The 23,952-nt window shown below is 39.1% G+C and overlaps 1 protein-coding gene across 4 annotated transcripts in view; it reads right to left on the bottom strand.

Annotated features, from left to right (window-relative positions):
* The window catches only part of ATP8A2 (ATPase phospholipid transporting 8A2), a 311,840-nt gene that overhangs the window by 234,529 nt on the left and 53,359 nt on the right, over nucleotides 1-23,952 (bottom strand). For all 4 annotated transcript variants that reach the window (XM_039718662.1, XM_039718664.1, XM_039718666.1 and 1 more), the window contains 11 exons: nucleotides 22,117-22,190; nucleotides 18,968-19,037; nucleotides 17,470-17,597; nucleotides 16,332-16,443; nucleotides 15,639-15,804; nucleotides 13,261-13,388; nucleotides 11,999-12,076; nucleotides 9,884-9,972; nucleotides 9,132-9,176; nucleotides 7,744-7,819; nucleotides 1,243-1,348 (listed from right to left, as the gene is read on the bottom strand). In XM_039718662.1, the coding sequence (XP_039574596.1) occupies nucleotides 1,243-1,348; nucleotides 7,744-7,819; nucleotides 9,132-9,176; nucleotides 9,884-9,972; nucleotides 11,999-12,076; nucleotides 13,261-13,388; nucleotides 15,639-15,804; nucleotides 16,332-16,443; nucleotides 17,470-17,597; nucleotides 18,968-19,037; nucleotides 22,117-22,190 (1,072 nt within the window). The remainder of the gene's footprint in view (nucleotides 1-1,242; nucleotides 1,349-7,743; nucleotides 7,820-9,131; nucleotides 9,177-9,883; nucleotides 9,973-11,998; nucleotides 12,077-13,260; nucleotides 13,389-15,638; nucleotides 15,805-16,331; nucleotides 16,444-17,469; nucleotides 17,598-18,967; nucleotides 19,038-22,116; nucleotides 22,191-23,952) is intronic.

The following is a 23,952-nucleotide window of genomic DNA, read 5'->3' as shown; positions in this document are numbered from 1 at the left end:
AATCCCCTTTTCTATGCGCTCCCATCCATAGGGATGTTAAGAGTAGTTCTGCACATCCCTCCACAAAAAACTCAACATTTTAGTCCTACAAAGGCCATGCAATATCAGGTACACAAACCTAGAACCTAGCACTTAATCTGTGTAAGATATCCTGCAACTACTGAAGCACTGAACTCTATTCTTCTGGAGGTGCCATACTTTTCCAAATGAAAAAGGTGAAATACCTGTTCTGAAAGCAAGATCAAAGCTCTGTTAGTTTAAATTCCTACAGTATGTTTTGATCCATTTTCTGCTGGGAAGGCACTAAGTTCAGGTACTATAGAAATACAGCACTGTTTTCCAGAGACTGAACTGGGCAGTTTTATTAAGAGCTCAAATAACAGAGCTGCAATCAGAGCCAACACCTGTGCCTCCTGTAGATAATTACAGAGCCTCCTTAAGGAGCAAGAATCATTAAGCACAACCGTCATATAGGTGGATTTAGTGCCTAATTCAAGCAACCCTCCTGTCTCTACAGCTCCCTTAGTCTCCTCATGGTTCATCATGCTGACCAGAACTTCCTTATATGAGCTCTTGATCCTACTTTTCAGACACCCTATTAAGACATAAATAAGAAATGAGGCTGCTTCATCATTCAATGCACCACTACAGCAATTCCAGAAATATCTTCACTAACAGAGATAAATTCAATGGAGAGCAACATTCCCCAATCTGGCCCCACCTAGCTCTGTCTCTGAAAGGAATAAAAAAAAAAAAAAATGGGTGAAGGGCAGGCCTGAATATCACCAAGATTCTGAAAGTTTTGGTTGCATTTTGTCATGTATCAGCACTTGATAGCTCCCTATCTTACTCTAAGCAGATACCGAATCAAGAAAGACAGTTTGTAGATAGACCAATAAAGTAACTGCTCATGCAGAAACAAATCATTACTTCCTATGAACTCAGTATCTTTTAGTTTCCCCCCTGCAGAGACAGTACACAGCCTCATGAGTGCAGAAGGGATCCTAAGCCCAGCCTGCCTATCTCTAAAGAAACATCATGGACTATGTGGTTTTGTAGGAAGCACTCAAAAACAGTGTGTACTGATTACAGAAGATGCCAGATCTACTGCTAGCACGGTGGGGGACATTTTGTTTTCAAAATCAATGACCTTGGAAATTACCTAGAAGCTTATGGACCTTCCTTCCATCTACCTCCACTCCTTCAACTCATTCCCTTCCAAAAAAGAAAGCAACAACCAACCTGGAGAGGACGCCTGGTAGATTATAGTATTTCCTTTTCTCTCAGGAACAACAGTATGACACACGGCCAGCAGCGTGAGGAACTCCTGTATGTGCACAGCTGTGGGCTAGACAGGACACCAGGAGAGTGAGGTTCAGCAATTGCTCACAGACTGAAGAACCTGCTCACTAAACTGAGAGATCTCTTAGGTAACACACAAAAAACAAAAAAACAAAAAAAAAAACCCCAAACAAACAAAAAAAAAAAACCAAAAAAACCATACCCATATTCTGTTCTGTATTTATAGCAGTGGTTTTGACCTCAGAACACCAAGACAGCACAGTTCAGGGCCAGCATTGAACTAGAGCTATTGATAAAGACCTCGTTCAAGCTGCAGAGAGCCGAGAAGGCTGAGCATTCCCTCATCCCCCACCCATAAAAGCATTACTTCCTTAGCACCCCAAGCTTCACATAGGCCAAGACCTCTGCCACAAGATGACAATCCAGCAACAGGAAATATTACTAATGGTAGCTTCCAACAGATTGACAGCAACCACACCAGAATTAAACTGCATCCTTAGTGATGAACATCCAGAGCTAAGAGCAGCTGAACAGCCAGTAGAAGGCAACACCATATGTCCTTCCAAAGGAATACAGCACCCAGTCAAGCATAAAATTAATCTATGGTCCCTACACATTCAGCATCAACATAAGCCACTGTTCCAAAGTCCTTAAACAGACACCAGGTCTGCAACTCAGCAAAGTTAGCACTTAAATCACAGGCCTCTGATCAGCCAACTGTGGCAACTGCAACCTTTAGTGATGTGAAATTAAGTCCCTTATCCCATTCTTCCCTCCTTTCCATACCTGCCTCTGGCACAGGATTTATAGCCTCATAGCAGTCAGGAAGAGCATAGCAGCCATTTGCTCAGTGACTCAGACATGAACTTAGAAGTTCTACCTTTGCAAAAAGCCCTACTTGACATTGCAAACTCTCAAAGAATTGTTGCATATAAAAATACCATCTAGATTCTATCTTTCATTAGCACAGCATATGCATTGGCAATATGAAAGTTTAATTAGTAGGCAGTAAACTACTATGAAAGCCTCAAAATCATGTCAGCTGGCAAACAAAGTAAGCATATCAGAAAGTAATGTAGTAAAGACTGAAAATCCAAGCCCTACATTCTTAGCCCTATATTCAAAGTACTTCATGTACTTTGTCATGAATATTTTCAAATGAACTGTTTCACACAGGACCTTTACCTTTGCATACTGAAACTTCCAAATTGTATGGTCACATGCTACTAAAATAACAAGAGTTGTTGCTTTCAACATGCTGGGGTGCAGAGGCTGTGCTCAGAAAAACAAACAAACATACACACACTACTATCTGAATAAGTCCACAGCAAATTATAGTCAAGAGGTAATTGCTGTTCCATCATTTCCAGTCAAAGTAATGAAAGTTTTATCTCCATGTCAAAAGGCACAGCCTGCCAGATTCTCATTTCAGCATCTGTTGCTGCAGACCTTTGATGTCCATCCTACACTTTTATCACCTAGCCCCTTTACAAGCTTTGATAGTACGTGCTCTATCAGCTGGAAACAACTTGTCTCCAGTAGTGACATGGATTTTAATCCTTTCTAAGTTTGTATTTATGTTTTCAAGCCAGCAACATAAATTGCTGCTGTCTTGGTACTTTCACAGCTCACAATGTATTACAGGGCAATCTTCCAATTCTGTTGCAACAGATCACCAGAGGCTCAGCTTATCACAACAGCTCCTCCACACAGCTGTCATTTTTTTCCTTTCTGTATTGTTCCAGCACTGACAATATTTGTTGCACAGACATGAATCAGGGTAGAGCATTCAAACACCTGCTTTGGACCTGAGAACAGAAAAATCTGTTAATGGCTTCTGTGGCAACGTATCCCTTCCAATATACTGAGCTGAATCCCAGCACAGGACAGAAGTCCACAGCTTAACCAATTCTGCTTTATTACTTATTTTCCTCTGTCAAGTCTCTGACATCTCAGTAGTCAAATTCTTAGTGATGTTCTGTGAAACGTTTCTTGCCTTTCATGTGTTAAGGTCAGCCATATTTCTTCCCACCTCACTTTTTAAATCTCTATTTACCCATAGTTGGAATAAAGTCTGCATATTTTAATCTCTTATTCATCAATCCACAGGTAGTTCTCATTTTAAGTGCCTTCTTCCCTCATTTTTCTTCTAGTATGCCAGCAACTCTGGGTGAAAACAATTGCTTCTTCCCCCTTCCCCCCGCCCCCGCAAAAAATCCATGGAAAAACTAGTGTACAAACGTCTACACAAGAAATATGCTCCACTCGGTGAATTATTTTGTTTGCTGTCCCAACCAGTTGAGAACCACATACACATTGTAATGGTCTCCGACTTCAGGAAGCAGATTCTGGATTGTTGCCTACAAAGCACTATCCTAAGGGAAAACAAAGTTCAGCTATCTAGTAGGCACAGCACTATCCACTATCAAGCAAACCACTGGGCAGAAAGCAATCGCTTCAAGGTTCCTATATTTAGAGGAGCAAAACACTAAGACAAGCCTCAATCTTTTGGGGAACTGCCCTGTGAAGAACTTCTTCCTATCTGCACATGCTACACATGCCTTTTCCTGGACTCTTGACTCTGAAGACAATATTTTTCACAACTGTTAAGAGACTAATAAAATTACAAGGAATTTGCATGTGACATTAAAGATATCTTTCATCTTTCCTTTAGTTGTACCAGTATCAGATCAGTGCCTTCATTCACAGTATTTCCAGTTGAGCAAGACTGCTAGATTTTTGTGCAAATGGCCTAGAAATGGCCAATGGGATACTAAAGCACAGTCTAACAACCTGAACTTACTGCTTTGCATACAAGTGGCACATTCTGCCAAGGAAAACTGAAAATGCTTATGTACTTAATTACCAAGGAGAATTACAACTCAACATCTTAAAAATATATCAACTTCCTAGCATTTATTTCACTAAAGTATCTGGAGAGCAGTGTGAGGATACAGCCATGCTGAGCACCTCCAGAATAATGAAGCTGACAGGACTGGAGGAGACCAAGATACTTCAGGCACAGACTGAGAGAAGACATTAACCACATCAAGATAGTTAAATGCAAGTATATCTTGCCCAAAGCAAATGAGATATGACCTATAATTAAAGATACTGCCTTGTACTTGAACAAAAGTACTGAAGTCCCACGCACAACAAGAACAAAAGCAGGTAAAAGAAAAATATATTTCACCAAGCTCTAACAATTTAATTGTGACCTATAAAATGATGTGTTTGGACAGTTTTCCAGCAATCTGAACTAAAGCCTCCCATAGGCTTTCATCACCTGAATATGTTTTTTCCCCCTACTATATTTCAAATCCCAGTTTTTCATCCCAGTTAGCTGTGATATGTTTTTCTGGTTCTGCTTTCCTATGGAATTAAGAATCAGCTGATGATAGCTGTCATTTCAACAATGCTTGATGGGATAATAGCCTCAGTTCCCACACACTACACAAGAATAAGCAGATGTGTTGGTGAAGTCTAAACAAACACTTTCAGCCTGGTAAAGGCTCAATGTGAGCACAACAGTTGTCTGTTCTGCCTGGCCAGCTGCTAAAGTACTCATCATGCGTACTCACTGAACCAATCCAGGCATCTGCAGCTATACCATGTTTGCTGCTTCTTGGCCAAGAGATAATTTGGGGGCCACAGAAAAAAGTTCATACTCAAACTGAAATTCGCAGATGAAGTTCAGAGAGAATCCTGGGAGATACAGGAGTCTAGGATGAGAACCAAGTCTGTTAGTTCCTTCTTGACCTCCTTCCCTGCTCTCCTATCATTAGTGTAAAACATAACCCCACAACAAACAGGCTTGCATCTCTGTGCTGAGCTCATTCACAGGACATATACATCTAGCAAGCACCAAGACAAAGACCATCTAGCATATTCACCAAAAATTCCTTCCAGTTTTAGGAAAAAACAGATCTTTCCTTATTAGACTAAGAGTTGATACTGTTTTCCCTGTAGAAACAAGACAGCATCATACACTTGGTACAGCTGCACAGTTCATCCAACAGAAGCCAATGCAAAGAAAAAGCACAGGCAGACAAAGCTAGACACTTTCTTCTACATTAAAATACCAGAGCTGCCAAGAGAAATCTCCACATGTTTTCAAGACAAGTTATTTTTCCCTGGTACAATTCCTACAGGGCAATAATTCTTTAACTGCTGCTCAAAAGTGGACTTGGCTATCAGTCAGCCTTGCACACCAGTGGCCCAGAAGAGCTATGAAATTTAGAGGTGATGCAGGATGCTAGAAATCTTCCTAGCAGATGGAAGACAGTCTCATGAGTACAAGTGCATAATTTTTTATTTTCAACCTGGAAAGAAAATTACTTGGCACTGAGACAGTTCTAAACTAACACTTGTGACTGAACTGAAAAAAAAAGATTAAAATCTTCAAGAAGAAAGCAATGAACACTTAATGAGAGCTTGTAAGAGATCACACTTCAGCTGCAAAAGGGGAAATGTTTAGAGGGAATTAATTCCCAAGTACAGCACCTTCTAACTTCACTTGGTAGCTTATGCTAGAACACTTCAGTTTTTCACCACAGTCCACTAAATGAGTAGAAATTGACAGACATCCACAAATAGCATCTGCAGCTATCTATGAGCTGTAAAAATTAAGTTTACATAGATTTTACAAAGAAAGAAGCAGTTTATGCACCTCAGCAGCTGACCTGATGCAAAAAGGGCAGAAAGACCCTTCCCTCTACCACTATCTTGGAATTCAGCCCCTCCGCTCACCCATAGCCTGACAAATACACCCAAACATGCTCAGCAAACTGTCATACGCAGACCTTGCATTCTCATGTCTTGTGCTAAATCACCACTTGCCAGAGGGTGGCACCCATTCCTCCACTACAGTCAGGCTCTGAAGAGTATCTCTGGCCAGTAATTTCCCCACTCACTGTTTGAGGGTTGAGTTCACACAATATGCTCAGCCCAACAGCCAGCTGCACAATGACATCAATATTTGTCATTTAAGTGACCAGCAGAAAGGAAACTGGAAAAGGGCTCAGCATAGAAGAGTACTGAGCTGTCTAGATTAGATGACACTTAGGGAAGCTATCAAAATCCCTTATTTGCCTGCCACAACAGCATATACTTCTTTTAGCCCCCAAAGCAGAAACTACCCAGAGAAGATCAAATAATTAGGTAGCCCTAAAATAAGGGGTCATCTCAAGGCTAGGTAAGAAATTCCATCTCACAGCTCATTTGAGATACACCTCTTCTGCTGAGTCTATTAAAATATACCAAAGCATTTTTCCCTATGCATACCTAAAGCAACAGCAGCCAGAAAGAGCTCAAAGACACTTTATCTACAGTCTACACCTAAACCAGAATGAATACCTGGAGTCAGCAAGTGCCATAAGCCATAACTGTAGCCACAAATGAACAAACAGGACACAAAGGAACAGCACATGCACAAATCTTGGCTGCAAGTCATGTCCAACAGGAAATCCTCCCAGAGTACATAAGCCACACAGGAAACCAGGGCACTGTCCTGAGTGGGTCACTTTGCTGGAGGTTTAGAGCAGAGAAGCCACCTTTAGGCTCCATCACCTTGCAGAATACATAATGCCACAGCAAGTAATTACTCCCTTACATGGTGCAGTGCTTAAGTACTGCACAGCAGAACAGAAAGCAAAGCTTTCCTGCACACAAACTGTATATTGCAAGTATATTTTAGATGCTCATACTAAACTCAAGCAGCCCAGTTGCAGAAGGTACACTAAGGAGAGCAGTCAGCTGAATGAGTTTGTGCTTGCCAATGCTCAGACCCCATACTGTGAGACAGCCTGCAGAGAAAAAGGGTCATGCTTTTTGGCAAGTGAATTAATTGTCTGGTGTCCAGTCAGACACTTCATAGCCACATGATTTCCAAATAAACAATGAACTGACACTGTAAAGAATAGGTCCCTTTAGGACTCAACAGCTAGGCTAATAATTAATGCTCATGTCAAACTTGAATTTGCAATTAATTCCCATCTCTTACATCCTTCACATAACTAGAATTCCAAACATTTTCAATACCTAAGGCTCATTCTAGAACCACCCTGTAATGCTACAGATCACAGTTAAAAATGGTATTGATGTTTCAACACTCCAAGTAATTTTTCTTTTAAAGAATTTTAATTTCTATCATACTTTCAATGCTTTGTTACAAAGCATTATAATCCATAACAGAACATACGAAGCTGCCTTAGAGGTAGCTAGAATCCATATCAATGCCATTGCTTCTTTAATTCAATTGTAAGACAAGTGGGCAGAAAGGCGTTGGAGGGAGCTATTTTGATTCCAATTTACCCCCTCTGTGCTTGCATGACACACTCACAGAGCAGACTTAATCACACAAATAGATTTGTTCAGCATTCAATCCCAGACAAGCCTGGAATAGGGCATTTAAGAAGCATGATATTCAAAGAGCAGACTTACATGATCATTTTCAATGTTTTGCAGCAGTCTTGGGTCATCAAATTCACACGATTCACTGGTGGAAGGAGGTAGCTGGCTGCAGAGCAAAACAAGCATATTCAAACAAGTGGCAACATTGCCAATCTTAGTACTTCATCTAGTTTCTTGGGAAACAAATTTAAAAAGCAAAGTAAGACTCCAGTGTCCTTGAAAGCTTTGTGAAAAGATCATATGAGTAATGCAGCAAATGCTGAAAATGAAAACCAGCAAGAAACCCAAAATGGTTATGGTTGACAGTATTTAAGAAGATTCAAGCGTCAATGCAGCTCCTGAGACAGATGTAGCAACAGCAGTTTTTAAGCACATTTAAGATAAATGGATTTCAGGGCAGCTTGCTCATAAAATAGATCAAAGTTCAATATCCCTAAATTCCCTTCCTAGTCAGAGCATTCTTCTTCAAGCTGACGCCTGGAGGATTTTAAGTCCGAGTACTCCAAGTAAGTACCTAATAAAAACTTTCACAGAACGGAATAGAAAAGAAAGGTACAAGGAAAGAAAACACAGCAAGGAAAGAAATGGCAATATATTGGAAGAAAAGAGAGATCCATAGAAATTACCACTCAGCAGAAGTAACATATCATTCTATCACCTTCCTAAAACATGATCATAAAAATGAGATGGACCAGTGGAGAAGCCCAGCTTAGAAAAGCACTTGGTGGTGAGCTAACAGCATTCAGTGTTCACCTGTTTCCTGAGTGGGAATTCACTTCTTCCCTATATTCGCCATTCAAACCCATGTCAGCCCTCCCTGGCTCTTCCCCTCCTTGCCAATAATCTCAACATGTTTCACTGATACCTTGTAACACCTCCAGGTCTTCACTAGTTTCTGTGAAATGGGATACATGCATCACCTCTATTCATTAAAGTTCCCAATAAAAACAAGAAGGCTTCTTTGGATATGATAGGCCTACATATCAAGCTCTCTCCCAGTTTAATTACTAAAACATAGCATTTTAATAAAGAACTCCTTTTTCTTCTCATTCTCTTGAGGCCTGAACTCAGTGATCATAAAGAGCAACATTCAGTCTCTATCTAGGGGTAAGGTTCCTGCAAAGTAAGTTAATTTTAGCTTTTAACTTGACTGTCTGCAATTATAAATAAGCACTGCATTATCATCCCAGCCACCCCAGCCACTGCCTATTCCTCACCCCCCTCACATATGAAATCTCTATGCAGAAGAGTAGATCCATCACCACCCACCAGCTCTGCATTAGGCTCCCACTGGAAGACCATTTTACTCAAACGCATTCCTCCCTTGGGCTTCTTCCAGTCCCAAATTGGAAAGCAGTCTTTATATAGATTGTACCCACTCTGCTATACAGAACATAAACATCTTGGAATGTATTTACCTGAAGTCTTCTGATGAACGTTCTCTTTCCAACTCAGGAAAGTGACTGAGGAGTAGAAAAAGGAAAAAGAACATTTATTCCACTTTAGTAACAAAAAAAAAAAAGTAGAAGGCGAAGATCAATGAGTCATCACACAAAAACATATGCTGGAACCATGGGTTCAGCTGTTCATACATTTGAATCAAATTTTCTGCCTTTTGAGATATCTAATTTAGCTAACATGAAATTCAAAGGTTAACTTGCATCGAGATCTTAAGACTACCCATTTAACATGAAGCAAATATAAAGACGTAGATGAGTCAAAGGGATCCTCTTGACAGGACAGAATAAAACCAGTAAGCAGGTATCATTCTTGTTCAAGGAATATTAAGCTCTATAACTACAACTACATTGTTCCAACAAAATTCTGGTTCTTCTCAAGTCACAGAAATATGACTGATAACTGCTACCCTTGGACTGTAATTTTCTTCCCTCTTGAAAGGCCAGAGCTTATTTAGCACTTCTGGTTTTGTTTAAATCATGATCAGGTAAGTTAGGAATCAAGTTTCTTTGCTTCATGTGAAGTACTCCCCAGGTCTGACTTTCATAATTTGTGCTGCAGGACAGGAAAATGAAAACTACTAATTAAGACCACAAAATATGCTAGAATATAAACTGAAGAACAGAATGTTCTAATAATTTCTCAATATAAATTTTTTTACCAGTAGTATGCACACATTAAGCTACAGAGTTTCTTTAAAAGTCATACCTACCCATATGTCACTCCAGCAATACTGCATTTCTTAAAGTTCATTATATTGCATGTTAGAGTACCTGTTTTATCAGAAAACAGGTATTTTACCTGGAAGGGAAAAAACAAGTCTGATTTTCAACTTGCAAAGTAATAAAACTCAAAGCAGAAAACAGGAAGATACTCAGACATATTGCTCAAATGTCACAATATTGGCCAATGAAGACTTATTACAGCTTGATTTGTCTACCAGCTCTACAGAACAAAAATCAGGCAAATGAATCAACGCAATTAAATAATTACCTCTAAATGTGGAAAGGCTCAAATAGTAAGTATCAATTGCCAAGGCTCTAGTGTGATCACTACAGATTTACTTGGTTGCACTACTTGGACATTTACCAATGTAAATGAATTGAAATCTTTCAATTGTACTAATCTCAAAGAGTGATTAGAAAGAAAGACTCATGGGATTGTTGAAGGCTCACTGGAATTTTACACATTGAAGACATTCTGTGTTTCAAAGTTCACCAGGAATGCTTGGGGATTTTTTTTTCCTCTACCTATAAGCACAGAATATGCTAGATTAAGTCCAACTGGTACTCTGCAGCCAAACAACAGCTACTTTATCTCATGTCCACTCATGAGCAATGTTAAAGTACATGACACAGCCACAGTCAGCACTGCCCAAAGTAATAATCCCTTAATGGAAACAGTGATTTTAAGGTAGAACTTGGAGGCAACCCCATCAAAGCAACTTCTTGGAGCATTAGCAGATTCAAAATCCTCACCTTCAAAGGGCCACAACAGACCAAAACTAACTGCAAGTTAATATGATACCCCAGTTGTACCTCTGCACCAGGTAAGACTTTCAACCAGGAAGGGACGGTGATAACATGAAAGAGTTAGACAACTCAAAAACCAAAATAATTTGATATAGTCAGAAGAAGCTTTTCCTCAATAATTGCCATTCAGCTCAAGACAGTGCACTACACTACTTGTTAAGTGATCCCTTAGTTGTGCACTATACTGCTACTGAATACAGCATTGGAAATTGAACCTTTGCAAGCCAAAAGCCAAAGTGGGTACCCATACTTCTGAGGAATTTTAAGCCATTAACAATTTCACCACAAAACAAAAATATCTAGGGCATCTGTGAACATGTAATTCAATTAAAGAATCAAATAATTTAGTCTAGTTACACAGAATCACTAGTAAGCCATTCCTGAAAATAACATATGGGCCACCAACATACATTATGCCACACATCCTTCACTTCAGGCAAAAATAACACCATCATTGGGAGGTTGATAACTTCACATCAAAGTGATTTAAACAGAAATCAAATTTCAGCATTCATAAGAAAAATGCTGATCAGATTAAGCAGGAACAATATTGACTACCCCCCTACGGAGCAGGATATTATTATGTATTTTAAATACATAAATATTGTCTCCAATACTAAATTTGTGCCTGTTATGAAGTTTACATAGTTCACTTGCAGACCTATAACCTTGATGGTCAAGGAACAAAGCTACTATTTCCCAACAGTATCACAAAATTCCAACAGCGAAGCCATTCTCCAGTAAATTTGTTTTGGGAAGCCCTTCTGTTTGAAGAAATGTTATTTGCAGAACAAACAAACCTACAACAACTAGAATTTATTATGCAGTTATCTTCATCTGAATGGAAAATAGAAATGCTTAAAGGAACACAGTATCTAAATTAGGAATACAAGTGCTTTTTTTTTTTTTTTTACTTGCATCTCCTGTGAAGCAGTCAGAAACATCAAAAACAAGTAAGTCTAGCCCTGTATCTTCTGTTCTGGTATAGACAACCAAAACCACAGAGCATCTCTCCAATACCTTTGAGAATAAAGTTTAGAATGAACATAAGAAATAGTTTCAATTCCCAAACATAAAACTACCTATATAACATTGCATTTAATCCCGTGATAGCTCATTATTTCACTTATAAGACTCAGACTAGTGAAAATAAAAATGTCCCATTAACCCAAGTCACAGAGCAACAAAATAAAGCCGATTTGTACATCTTGTACAATCTTGTACATCTTGCTCTCATATCTTCACTCTTGCAAGAGTATATTACAATTATGACACTTCAGAAAATGTTATCTTACCTGCCCAAGTTCCTCATTAAGGTTTGAGGTTCTAGCCATTGCAGGTGTATCTGTTTCAGGGTAATACATATCTGTGTCCTGAAATGAGAGCAAAATTAAGACTTATGTTATGCAAATTAAACATGAAAGTCTCTGTTCTTCTTTTAGTCAGCTCCAACTTGGCTTGACTGTCATAATGCTATAAGCAGGCATTCTGAATGCTTGAGACAAACATCATCCCAGGATGAATACGGGTGCCTCCTTCCCAAAGTATACCTCCACCCTACAGGGACACAAGAAAAGACAGATTCAACTACATGTAGATAATAAACTAATGGTGCAACAGAGAAAACCCCAAACTTAGTACAGCAGAAAGAGGTTCATGCATTAGCCATGCTAATCATAAGTGTTCAGTTATGGCAATCAGTTGCTCTAGCAACATCTATGAGGGACAATTTTAGTGGCTCCATGAAATAAACTTCTTCTGTTACTACAAAGAAACAGCTGCTACACAAACCAAAGGAACTTCTCTGATATGCATCTCTACTACATTACAAGCAGCTCAAGGAACAGACATATTAAACTTTGCTTACACATGCTTTATAGGAACCTAGTCTAAAACTATAAAACTATAATCCTCGGACTCAGAGTCCAAGGATTAATGCAAACCAACAAAAGGTTGGTTTTGTCCAGCTTAAGAGCCACCAACTACAGTATTTTTGGCCCACAACTTGAGAAAGACATTTTGAAGTCAAAGCTTCCCTGAACAGAGGGGAAGGCAGCATCAACTTCTCTCCTTACAAAAACATTACATTACGGTCCATTCCAGAGGTGACCTTAAGGCCAGCCTCAGAATGGAAAAACAAAACAAAAAACCCCCCAAACAAACAAAAAATAAAAAAACCCCATACCCTCAAACAAGTCCTAGTCTTGCCCTCTGCTGTGTCTCAGAGAAGCTGTAAGATACCAAGGAGTTTTCAAAAGACAATTACGGAACATGAATCAGCCAAGAGAGTGACCTCCTTCAACCAAGACCTAAGGCTTCCTTCTCATCCTAAAAGCCTAAAACACAAGTGATGATTTGCACAGGGGACCTTCCTGTGACTAGATCTTTTTATTTCCTGTGAAACACAGAACTGATATAGAATAAAACCTGAGTTTCCCCCTGCCTTTCCCAGAAGTTGCATCAAAAAGTAATTAGAAAATCTCACTAAGATGTTAAGTGGGTTTTTATTTTAAATGTCAACATCCAAAACTGAGATACATTCACTCTTGCTACTTACCCAGTTTATAAAAAGAGCCTGAGTAAACTTGACAACTTCCAATGTCACCAGAAGGCTGATTGGAATAAGGTTGTTGTACAAGATTATAAACGTCAGCAGATTGTATCCAAAGTTGACAGACAGCATTTCTGTGGATCAAAAGACATAGGACATTAGCAGACAAGTCTGAGTGGTATAAGAGCTATCATCTTTATGCAGTTCATCTAATAAGATTTAACAAAGCCAAAATAATAAGCTGCTGTGTTGATGTCTAGTGTAAGGGCCATTTTAACATTGATTTCAATAGAAGTTAGATAAAACACCCACACCATACCAGGTGAAGAAGGGCAAGGTTGGTGAGGCTACATATAAAAGAACAAAACACTTTCTGAAAAATTTTTGCTAGACAGATGGTGAGAAGTACAATATTCCCCATTATAACCCAATTTAGACATTTATCTGGTGTGTCAACTACCCAATTAAGAGCCCCTAATGTCACTGGTAATACAACCATCTTCCAGAGAGTGCCTACTTGCCTCAGTGGAGTTAGGAAACAAAAAATAAAGACAAATTAGTTCTAAAATCTGACATCATTGTCAGAATTAAGAATTTACCCTTACAAAAGAAATCAACAAGAACAAGTAGACTGTTAAACACTTGCCTAGTAGATGAACTAAGGCACCCTGCTTAATGAAAGAAGCTGACATTAACAGTGACAACACTGGGCAACTTGCCCAAATAAGTGCACCATCACAACTGGTCCTAAAGAGAAGGGGAAGCTTTTACAGCCAGCCAGCAGGAAGGTACAAGTCTCAGCAGAGACACAGGATGAAGGCTCCTGGTCACAGTGCTGCACGGTCTCCCTTTTACAATCAAAGTCTCCACATTTGTATGCTCTCCACTTCCCTAGAAACTTAGAGAGGCACTTCAGTCAGCACACAGAACACCCAGCACAACAGGGTCAGAGTCCACAATGAAGGGTTTTCAGCATCATAAGTTAATTAGAAGTCAGGGGAGCAAACTAGGAGGAGACAGAATCCAGAGGAAATTGCTGAAGCCTAATAAAGATCAAAGTTTGGACAAAGGCACCTCAAAGTGTGAGTACACCTTAATTCCATATATTTGATAAGTTTACAGAAAACACAAGCATGCTTGATATTGGAACATTTTTCCAACACAATTTTTACAGAGATGAGACATTTAACCAAAATTTAACATCTACCTGTTGAACCTGAAGAAGCATCTTTCCTCTGTTTGGCAGTTACAGAAGGCATAGAAATTGTGCATTCAATTTACAAAAAGGCACAGACTATAATGTCACCTTAGTCAAGTTGCACCTGTTTTATATTGCAAGTTCAAGAGTTCATTCAATTTATCTTTTCCAGTGCTACTTCTGTCATTAGAAGGCACAAGTTTAAACTTATTCATCAAAAAACAAGGGGAGAGCAGGCAAGAAATTCTGAAAAGTGCTGACACCGCGACAAGCAGACATTACAACTAACAAAACCCAGTGGGGCATTTCCATGCTATTCCTATGTGATTTTTTTCATTACTACCATAACTACAATTCTTAAACTGCAGAAGATACACTTGCCATCTGTTTTGCATCATCAGCAGACAAGCCATTTGCAGTTTATGATAACTGCTTTAAGATATGCATCTCACAATGCTTTTAACACCACATTTTATAGCTAATGTAGCCTCCTCAGAAGTCTGCTGGAAAGTATTTCATTGTTCATGTCCATCTTTGATAATGAACTAATAAATTTGAGGACTAAGAAAAATCAAATAAAACCCTTCAAATAACTATGCTAAGAGATCAGTTTTCCCACAACAAGGTAACAGAAGCTAAAGACAGAAACTTTACCCAATAAATAAGAATTGTGACATTCACCATTTCAATTTTCCCTAAAAGAGCAGATCAGCATTTCTAACCGAAAGAAGTAAAGAGAAATCCTTTGCATCTGTCTGTAAGCATGAAGCTGAAGTCAGCATCAGACTGATACTCCCCATCCTGCAGTCAAATAGTCAGACACACATAAGGCTGCAGTACATGACCTTCCCTGAGAAAAAATGTGTATGGTATCTCTACAGAGATGAAAAAATTGAACACCAGATATCCAAGAGTAACTTTGCCCCTCTTCTGTTTCTGCTCTGCTCCTTGGGTGCTAGCCCAGTGATATTTATTTAACCTGTAGAAGCCTCACTGGGAAGCTCACTTATGTCTCAAAAAAAGCCTATTCTCAAAAAAAAGAGAAAATATTAAGTCATCAAAAAACTAGCAAGATGTGGTTTTTTTGGGGTTTATCTTTCTTATTTTATGCATTAATTCAGTGAAGGTAAGAGCCTGGCTGCCTCTGCAGTCTGATACATCACTGGCTCAGTGCCTGCATACTCACTGTTGGAGCCAAGGTACCAGACAACTTCGCCGTGTGTTCTGTTCCACAATAAGGCACCTACAGAACTCACAAGGGCCATTACCAGGAGAATACAGAACAAAACCAGGATCTGCATGTTGGTCACTTTCTCCACATTTGATCTCTTCAGAGGTGCTTTGGTTGAATTCTGAACAGCAGCAGGAAAAAAAAAAAGAGAAAGAACCTAGCAATGGCTTTTACAAGAGAAAAATGCAGAAGCAAACCCAGTCTTTACTGCCAGAGTCCATTAGAGCACCTGCTGTCCATCCCACTAATGGTCAGCAGCAGTGATCAACATATACATGTTGCTGGTCTCACCATGCACTCCCTGACATTAAGGCAATACACGACTGTTGTCTTAATCTAATTACCTCTATGATTATTACTATATCCTCAGCTGTTAAGCCTCAGTTTTAGATGTCATCCAGCTACCAGATAAATTAGGATGAAAGTTAGTTCTCCTCACATATTGACCTGCTTTCACTTCAGTGTGTGTTTGCACGTGTGCATGTGCAAACTGGAGTACAATGGACCCTTCTATTCCTCAAGGCCTCCAAGCCTTAAACACTATAATGAGTCAAACCATTTCATAAAATCAAGTCAATGACCATGAGAATACAGGAAATATGACCAACTTCTATCAAAACATACCCTTAATCCCCTTAAAACCTTTACCTGCATGAGTTTTGTATCATGTCCTGTATACACAACAATACCCAAGACCCACTGAGTGTTTCTCAGTTGTGCACCTCTCAGCAAGATCTGGTCTGGACCAACAGGAACTGGGCTGCAAAGGAAAAAGTTCCATTCAATCAGAAGTTCAACCTTTCAGTTCATGGTAACACTTTAAAGAAGACAGTTCTACTCCCAGCCTTGCTCCCCAGTTAATAATAAAAACAACCCCAAACAACAAGAGGAAAAGAATGTAATAGCAATATAATGAGCTTAGATTGTTCACACAACTGAAGAAAGCACTGAAACCTCTGTAAGTCTAATTCCTGCTAAAGCACAGTAGGGCAAGGTTGTTCCAGTTATCCAGAACTTGAGAAATTATGTGGCAGCCATAAATAAGCTTATTCTGCACTTGACCTTGGCTAGTACATTCTCTCTCACATCAAGGACAGAGAAATATTGGACTTGCAAAGGGACCATCATTTCAAGCAGACTGTATAATATACACTACTAAACAAGTATTTGAGAAAGCCTGTATCAACCACATGACTTCCAAGTGGGATGCAAGTGGGATCATCTGCTATTCTTGCATTGAGCTGCCCAAGGAATATGTATTTGAAGGAAAACAGGTACAGCCAAATATAACATGTACGTTCCTACCAACCTGTCACAATCTAAATCTGAGTACTAAAACTACATATTTTTCTTTCAAGAGTTGTAGAAATCAAAGACACACTGACAAAGCCTCCAGGTTCTGGGATCACTTTTCTCTACAAGCCTAACCTGGGTGCAGCGTTTGGCTCTTGTTGAAAGGGAAAGGATTCCATTTCCTCTGTGTATCTTGTGTAACAAGAAGGCCCTAAAAGCCCCAACCATTTCCTTGAGTCCTTCTCTTTAGATGCACCTTTTATCAAAATATCACCATTAATTACAAAGAAATCAATACTCCCATAACAAGCAGAAGGCTCCATACGAAGACAGAACCATGTTATCTTATATTGGCAGATGCTCTGGTTAATAAATATTAGTAATTACTCTCCTCTTCCCCAGCAAAAACATGCATGTGCTCCCAGTTACAGACTAAAAGAACAGAGGAAACATTTTTCCTAGCTAAATGAATTCATGGCTTTGTTGTCAATACCTTTGACCATCTAAGCGCAAATTCCCAGTGAAGTCATAGAGATGCCGGTTGGGTCCTTCACATTCTATCCTCCCAGACACTTTCATCAATTCTTCCCTGGACTGGAGACTAGCAGTTTGAGACAAACCCTGCACAGAACAATTCAAAGGAGATTCATGACAAAACCTCCTATTAGAAGACAACCTAGGAAGGTGGTGCTTCCTTTTAACATCTACAAACCAAAATATAATTAGATCTGTGGAGGTTTGTTAGTCAGGGTACAGTTTTGCTTTGGTGGGGCTTTTTTTTTGTTGTTGCTTTTTTGGGGTTGGTTTTCATTATGTTTTGGGGCTTTCTTTTTCTATTTGATATTCTACCTCTTTCCTGCAAGGAAGACTCATTATGGACACATAGGAACCTACTAACAAGACTGAAACTCTGTACACAGATATTGACATTACCTACATGATCTCTTTTTAACCAAGAGGAAAGTAACATCCACAAAACATGAAGCTGGATATGTGCAGGAGGAAGCAGGAGAAAAGCAGTATAAATAGACATGGCTTTTTTCTCAAAGTGTAGCTGCACTGATGTGTTATGGCTGCTAAATACGGTCATTCTTAAGTGTAGTCTCTCTTGGGCCACTGCAGCCAAAATGCTCTGATCCTGCTCCAGGTTAATGATCAGCCTGCCACGCAACTGCAACATAAAGTACTGGTGCTCTACATCTGAGCACATGCACAGCGCCCTACTGCCTTTCTATTAAAAGAGGAATCCATTTTGTGTTTCTTTTGACAGAATTTGACTGCAGCACTGCAAGCCAGAGCAAGGCTGTATTTTTGTATTTTAAGCATGTCCTGAAGCAAATAAAATCTTATAAGCGCTCAAGACCTGACTTAGTAACCTGATCTGGAACAGTAAATCACATTTCCACAAATGCAGTAAAGAAGAAGCAAGCGTAGTTTTTTAAAAAGAAATTATCTGTGTTTCAAAATCTTAATCTAAATAATTTTTTGTAATGAAAGAAGCCAAAGATTCTCGAATATTTCTAAACACTATAAGCAACAGTGCTTCTTTAACAAAAGCAGAAATATCCAAATAAATTCTTCTGCTTACCACAGAGATAACAAATCAACTTACACATATAAAGATCCTTTTCAGCTTCTGCCTCTGCATAATGCTCATAAAATAGTAGTTGTGACAGGAGAAACTGCAACTCTCATCACAAGCATAGCTGATTTTTCTTTTATGTACAGCACTTAAATTCCACTAACAAGACCTTCAGCAAAACACATCCAAGGTCTGTTTGACTTGTCTCTCTGGGGTTAAAATACTTGCTCCAGGTTAGTTACTTACAATTGCACATGATACATTACTGCTTGGGTTTGTATATGTTGAAAAGGCAAATTACAGCCAAGAAAAAAAAAGCACTTGTATTGTTGTCATGCAAGCTAGATGCTGCTTCATAACTAATATTATATACCTAAAAGAAATGAAAAATAAATTCTGTTTGTTTTACCTGTCGTATTTTAAGATTCGTCTCCCCATCGAGATTAGCTGTTTCAATATAGCACATGGCTTGTGGTTCACTGTAAGGAGTGTAAGATTTTCAACATTAAAACTCAGTACCTTTTTGTATACTACTTTTCACTGATATAGTCCACCACAGACTTCCTCAATGCACTGCAGAAGACAGAAAACCATACTGGTGGTATACACCATGAAAGCTGAAAGTACATATTTAACAGAGATGTCTTTGCATATGGTCATACAACAAACTACAAGTGTAAATCAAAAATCAGTAAGAATTTAACAAGTCATTTATAAACTTAGATGCCTAAAGTGGATTACTTGGAATTGCAATCTATTAAATTGCTTCCAATTGCAAGAGCTATGGATGAAAGAGCAAGTATTGAACAGTACAAAAAGGGGATATGTTTGGATGAAGACAGCAATGCTCTCTCCTATTGAATTCTGAACTGAATGCACAAAATCATGTCTGCAAGGTCCCCTCAATAAGGGAAGTACATCCGAAGTCACTGCCAAACAGCTTTTTTTCAAGCATGAGAAAAAGTTTTGTTAGGATTGAGGGCTGTAACGTGCATCTTCCAGATGTATTTCTGCTCTTACCAACAGGGACACAAATCTTCTTCCTAGAACTGAATTTTCTATCACTTAAGCTCTTATCTATATCTAACAGAGGAGCTCTGCCTAGGTGGTACCTGTGATAAGAAAGGGTACTTTCACCAGATATTTTCCTGACATGCCACTCAAGATTCAAAACCTCTGTATGGCACCACCAAAATGATTTTTCTGCCAACTGTCTTCTCAGACTGCTAAGGAATACCAGTTTCCAATCTGGACCCAAGCAAGTGCTTCTTCTGCATATAATTTCTCATACTCTTGATAAATGGCTGTTTTTTTTCCAAAGTAACCAATTGCTCTAACAGCAAATGTACTCAATCAACAGAACAGTCAGTAATAAAGGCTCCTTAGGAAAACAATAATTAGAAAATGGACAGGTACATTTATTACACAGTAAGAAGCTACATTATTCTCTCCACTTAATTTTGCTTTGAAAAGAAAAAATGGTTGAGTCTATTCTTTGTCCCTTCCTACACAGGCAATTTGAATCTGAACCCAAGAAAGACACTGATTAGAGTCCAGCTTGATTCCAATTTTACCTCTGTCAAACACCTTATCTACTACAACTGAAGTGGTCAGCTCAGGAAGGAGACCTTTTGCAATACAATTCCTCTAATTTCCATTAACGAAATGGCACGAACTGTGGAAATGAGGAATGTGGATGTGTTTCCATGCAAAGCTGTGTTTGAATTAAAACCAAATTTTTCCTTTATGTTAATCAATTCTTTACATAAGATTTGGTATCACCTTTTTGCTGTACAGGAAAAGAGTCAAGATAAAAACAACTGTCAATTTTACCTCTGACAATCACCTCAGACACAAAAAAAATCAACACAGACAAGCAAAAGAACCCACCCCCTTCAGAACATGCAGAGCTTTCTGGTGAACTGAGGACATTTAGTATTGACATTTAAAGGAATCATGGGAATAATACCAATTATAAAGCAGAATTGCCATAGAAATTGCTATTTATTTCAAGCAAAGCTTCTCCCAAACCAACATGCTTTGGGTTAAGTTCTCTAATTATTATGTGGTTATCAAAGACAGCAGGTTAGTAGAATAATGTAGAACAAAAAGCTGGCCCACACAATTAAGAAATAAGTCAGAAGGGGTTTTTAGTATAATACATTAGAGAAGTTCTTAAGTAAAATATTCTTCAATGCTGAAACAGAAAATTATTGACGTCCAAGTTCAGCCTAACTGCGTTATTAAGTTGACAACCGCTTATTTAAGTTTTGGGGCTTGTTTTGAAAAATACAATACCGTATACCATGGAATGAAGGTACCTCTATCCTTCATCATGTGGTAATTGAAAAAGACTGGGCTTCTGCACATAGCTTAGAAAAAAAATAAAACCTCCCAGAAACAGCACAGACAAGAACAATGTAGCAGAAAATACAGGAGCTTGAAAAAAACAAGTTCCCTTAAAAGCTGGATCACGTAAGAGAACTGAAACCCTGAGACCAGAGCAATCTGCAGTCACTGCTGAAAAGCACACACACAGGAGAGAATCATGGAGGTGTTGTAAGGTCTGGCTATTAGAAGCATGTTTAAGAACAGGAGCTGTGCTGTTGTCTCTTGCTTAAACCTCATCTGTCTAAGCAAACTGTGGTCTTGATTCAGCCTCAAGTTATTCTACATGATCCAGAACCTAGACTAGCAGTCAAGTACCACTCACATGGTTTTAGGAACTATGAGACCTCAACAAACGAGAGGGCTGGGCAACCACCAACCTTATGAAGTTTAACAAAGGCAAGTGCTGGATTCTCCACCTGGGACAAGGCAACCCTGGATGTGTGTATAGACTGGAGAATGGGAGAGCAGTCCCATGGAAAGGGACCTGGGTGTCCTGGTCAATGGCAAGTTCAACATGAATCCACAGTGCCCTGGCAACCAAGAGGGCCAAATGCACCCTGGGGGACATCAGGAAGGTGCCCCATACTTGAAACTAAACCAAGAAGGACTCAACAGGTTACTGTTGCTACCATGCTAGAGATGAGCCATCCATGTGCTGTATCCAAGAGAAGTAGTGAACAAATGAGGTCTAAAAGCAATTTTGTTTGATGCCAACAGAATATTTCGGATTTACTATTTGAAAGAGAAATCTTCCCAGGGGAGTGCAGGAAAATGTGCTGAATACTCGGTGAAATTAACTGGAAGAAAACTTAAACTTCCTTATTTAAGTAGAGGGATTCTCAGAAGGCCATAAAACCACTGACTGCACAAAGCCCACGTTAAGGGCCTTCAGTCTTCCAACAAACTCATCAATAGAGTATTATGTACCTGCAATTCATAAAGTGAAATCTTGAAAACACCTCATTTTAGAAGAGCCCATCTACAGTGATACATGAATCAAAGCCTAGTAAAGCCATGTTTTGAATTTTTTTCATTGAAATTTGATTTTAGATGTGGAATAGAATTAGTGCTATCTGATGTCTGGTTTTATTAATAGCAAAGACAGAGATTCAAGTCCTCTGCACCTCAGTTCATCAGACACATCACTTCCACACCCACTCAGGATACCTGGTAGATATTATGATCATGTCTGCTGGAAGATGCTGCCCATTGGTGACCTTCACAATATCTCCTACTGCTACCTGTGGTGGTCAGGAGTACAATAGCATGGAAGAGAAAAACAAACAGTTCGCTTGTCTGGAATGTTAGTTTGTTATTTTCTTTCACCCAGTCAGAAGAACAGCATCATGCACAGAACAGCTAGAGACAGTTTTTTCTGAAAGTCAGAGTACTTTTCACTGCAAGTTTGGAAATATCAAAGCCTTCCCTTATAAAAAATTCTAGAGAGAAAAAAGGTAGATACACTCAATTAGAAATTGTGAACTTCTGTGGCCTATATTTAATAAAAATTACTTTTTTCTATTATTCTGCCATTATCCAAATTCAGGGGTTTTCTTTAGTTGTATTTTTTCCCCTAGTAAAAATATTTAAACTTTACCTTCATCTTTAAACTTCACCTTCATTAAGTATCAAGAGTTTTCTTCTATTCCTTATCTGTATTACTCACCTACCCAATCACCATTATCATTTTCCCTCAATTCCCCTTAGATGCACTGCTTGTGCTAGTCACTGGCAAATAACATCATCTCTATGAATCCTGTCCTTCCCTGACTGAGATATGCAGAGTTCTGAATTCTGGAATACTTTGTCTCCTCCTACACAGGCCTAAGACTTTCCAGCACCTTGAGTTAGTCACACATGCATGGGACTTTCATTCTCAAAAGAATCAAGTAGCACTCTCAAAACAGTAAATCAGGTTTGCCCAATAAGCATGAGGCTGCTTAATGCCAATGCAGCACCGAGAGTCTGAAATGGGCTTAAAATACTTTCAAGATATTAATTTATAAAAATGGAAGCAGATGGTATGTTTGAACAAGCAGATTCATTAGTTTTACTGAGATACCACTAAAAATAAATTCCCTACCACTTTCAGCACAAAAAAAGGGAAAGTCAGAAGTGCCTGCCTTAAAGTGATCAAGGTGGATAATACAGAACTGTTACTCCTTAACAACAAAGGACAACATGCAGTTACAGACACAGGTCAATTCAAGAAGTGCCTAAGGGCATAAAAAGCCCAGATTCCAGGCTTGACCTTAAATTTTCAATGCACTGTCCTTTCTGCAAAAATAGGACTTGGAACAGCACAAACAGGAACCAACATTAGCCTGGCAATCTTCAGCTTCCACTATAGCTTAACACTTCAGCAGGATTGCTTTTAGGTGTCTTGAGACTGATCTCATTCCTCAGAGGTTTTTAAAGAGTGTACTTTTTCCTCAATTACTAGATAAGAGGGCTAATTTTACCTTTTAAAAGGCACTAAGAGCCACAACTAGATCGATACTTCCTAAGGCATTTCAGCAGCTTCCAGGTATCAGAAATAAAGCTCACCAGACCCTGGCCAAGGGCCTCACAGAAGATGGGTCCCAAGTGCCTCAGGTAGCAGCAGGGCTTGTGTTTCTCTACTTGAGCAAGCAGCTTACTAATTAGTCTGAAAGCCCAAGGACTTTTTAGCACAGGCAGCAAAGTAAGTCTCTGTTAGACTTGCAGGGGACATACAGCATTGCAGTGAAAATTACTCTTCTAGTCAGACTAAAAACCAAATACTGTTTACAGTTTACCTATTAAGTGCACAAGGAAAAACACAACAGTCTATTAACATTTGACTGTAACACTGTACCAGGATTTAAAAATGGGTACTCAGGTGCCTTGCTCTGGGCAATTTTGACTACTGGACCAGAAAGGATCCCTCCCACCCCAAGTGACAGAGAATTCTCATATAGTATACATTAATTCTAAGCCTCCTAATTAATTCTGGCAAGAGTAATTCTTGAACACTTGCTTTCC

The sequence above is a fragment of the Passer montanus genome, unplaced genomic scaffold (genome assembly GCF_014805655.1).
Source record: "Passer montanus isolate IOZ18808 unplaced genomic scaffold, ASM1480565v1 scaffold4, whole genome shotgun sequence".
Lineage (NCBI taxonomy): Eukaryota > Metazoa > Chordata > Aves > Passeriformes > Passeridae > Passer > Passer montanus.
The sequence above is the reverse complement of the archived record's forward strand: the minus strand, read 5'-3'. Positions and strand labels throughout refer to the sequence as shown.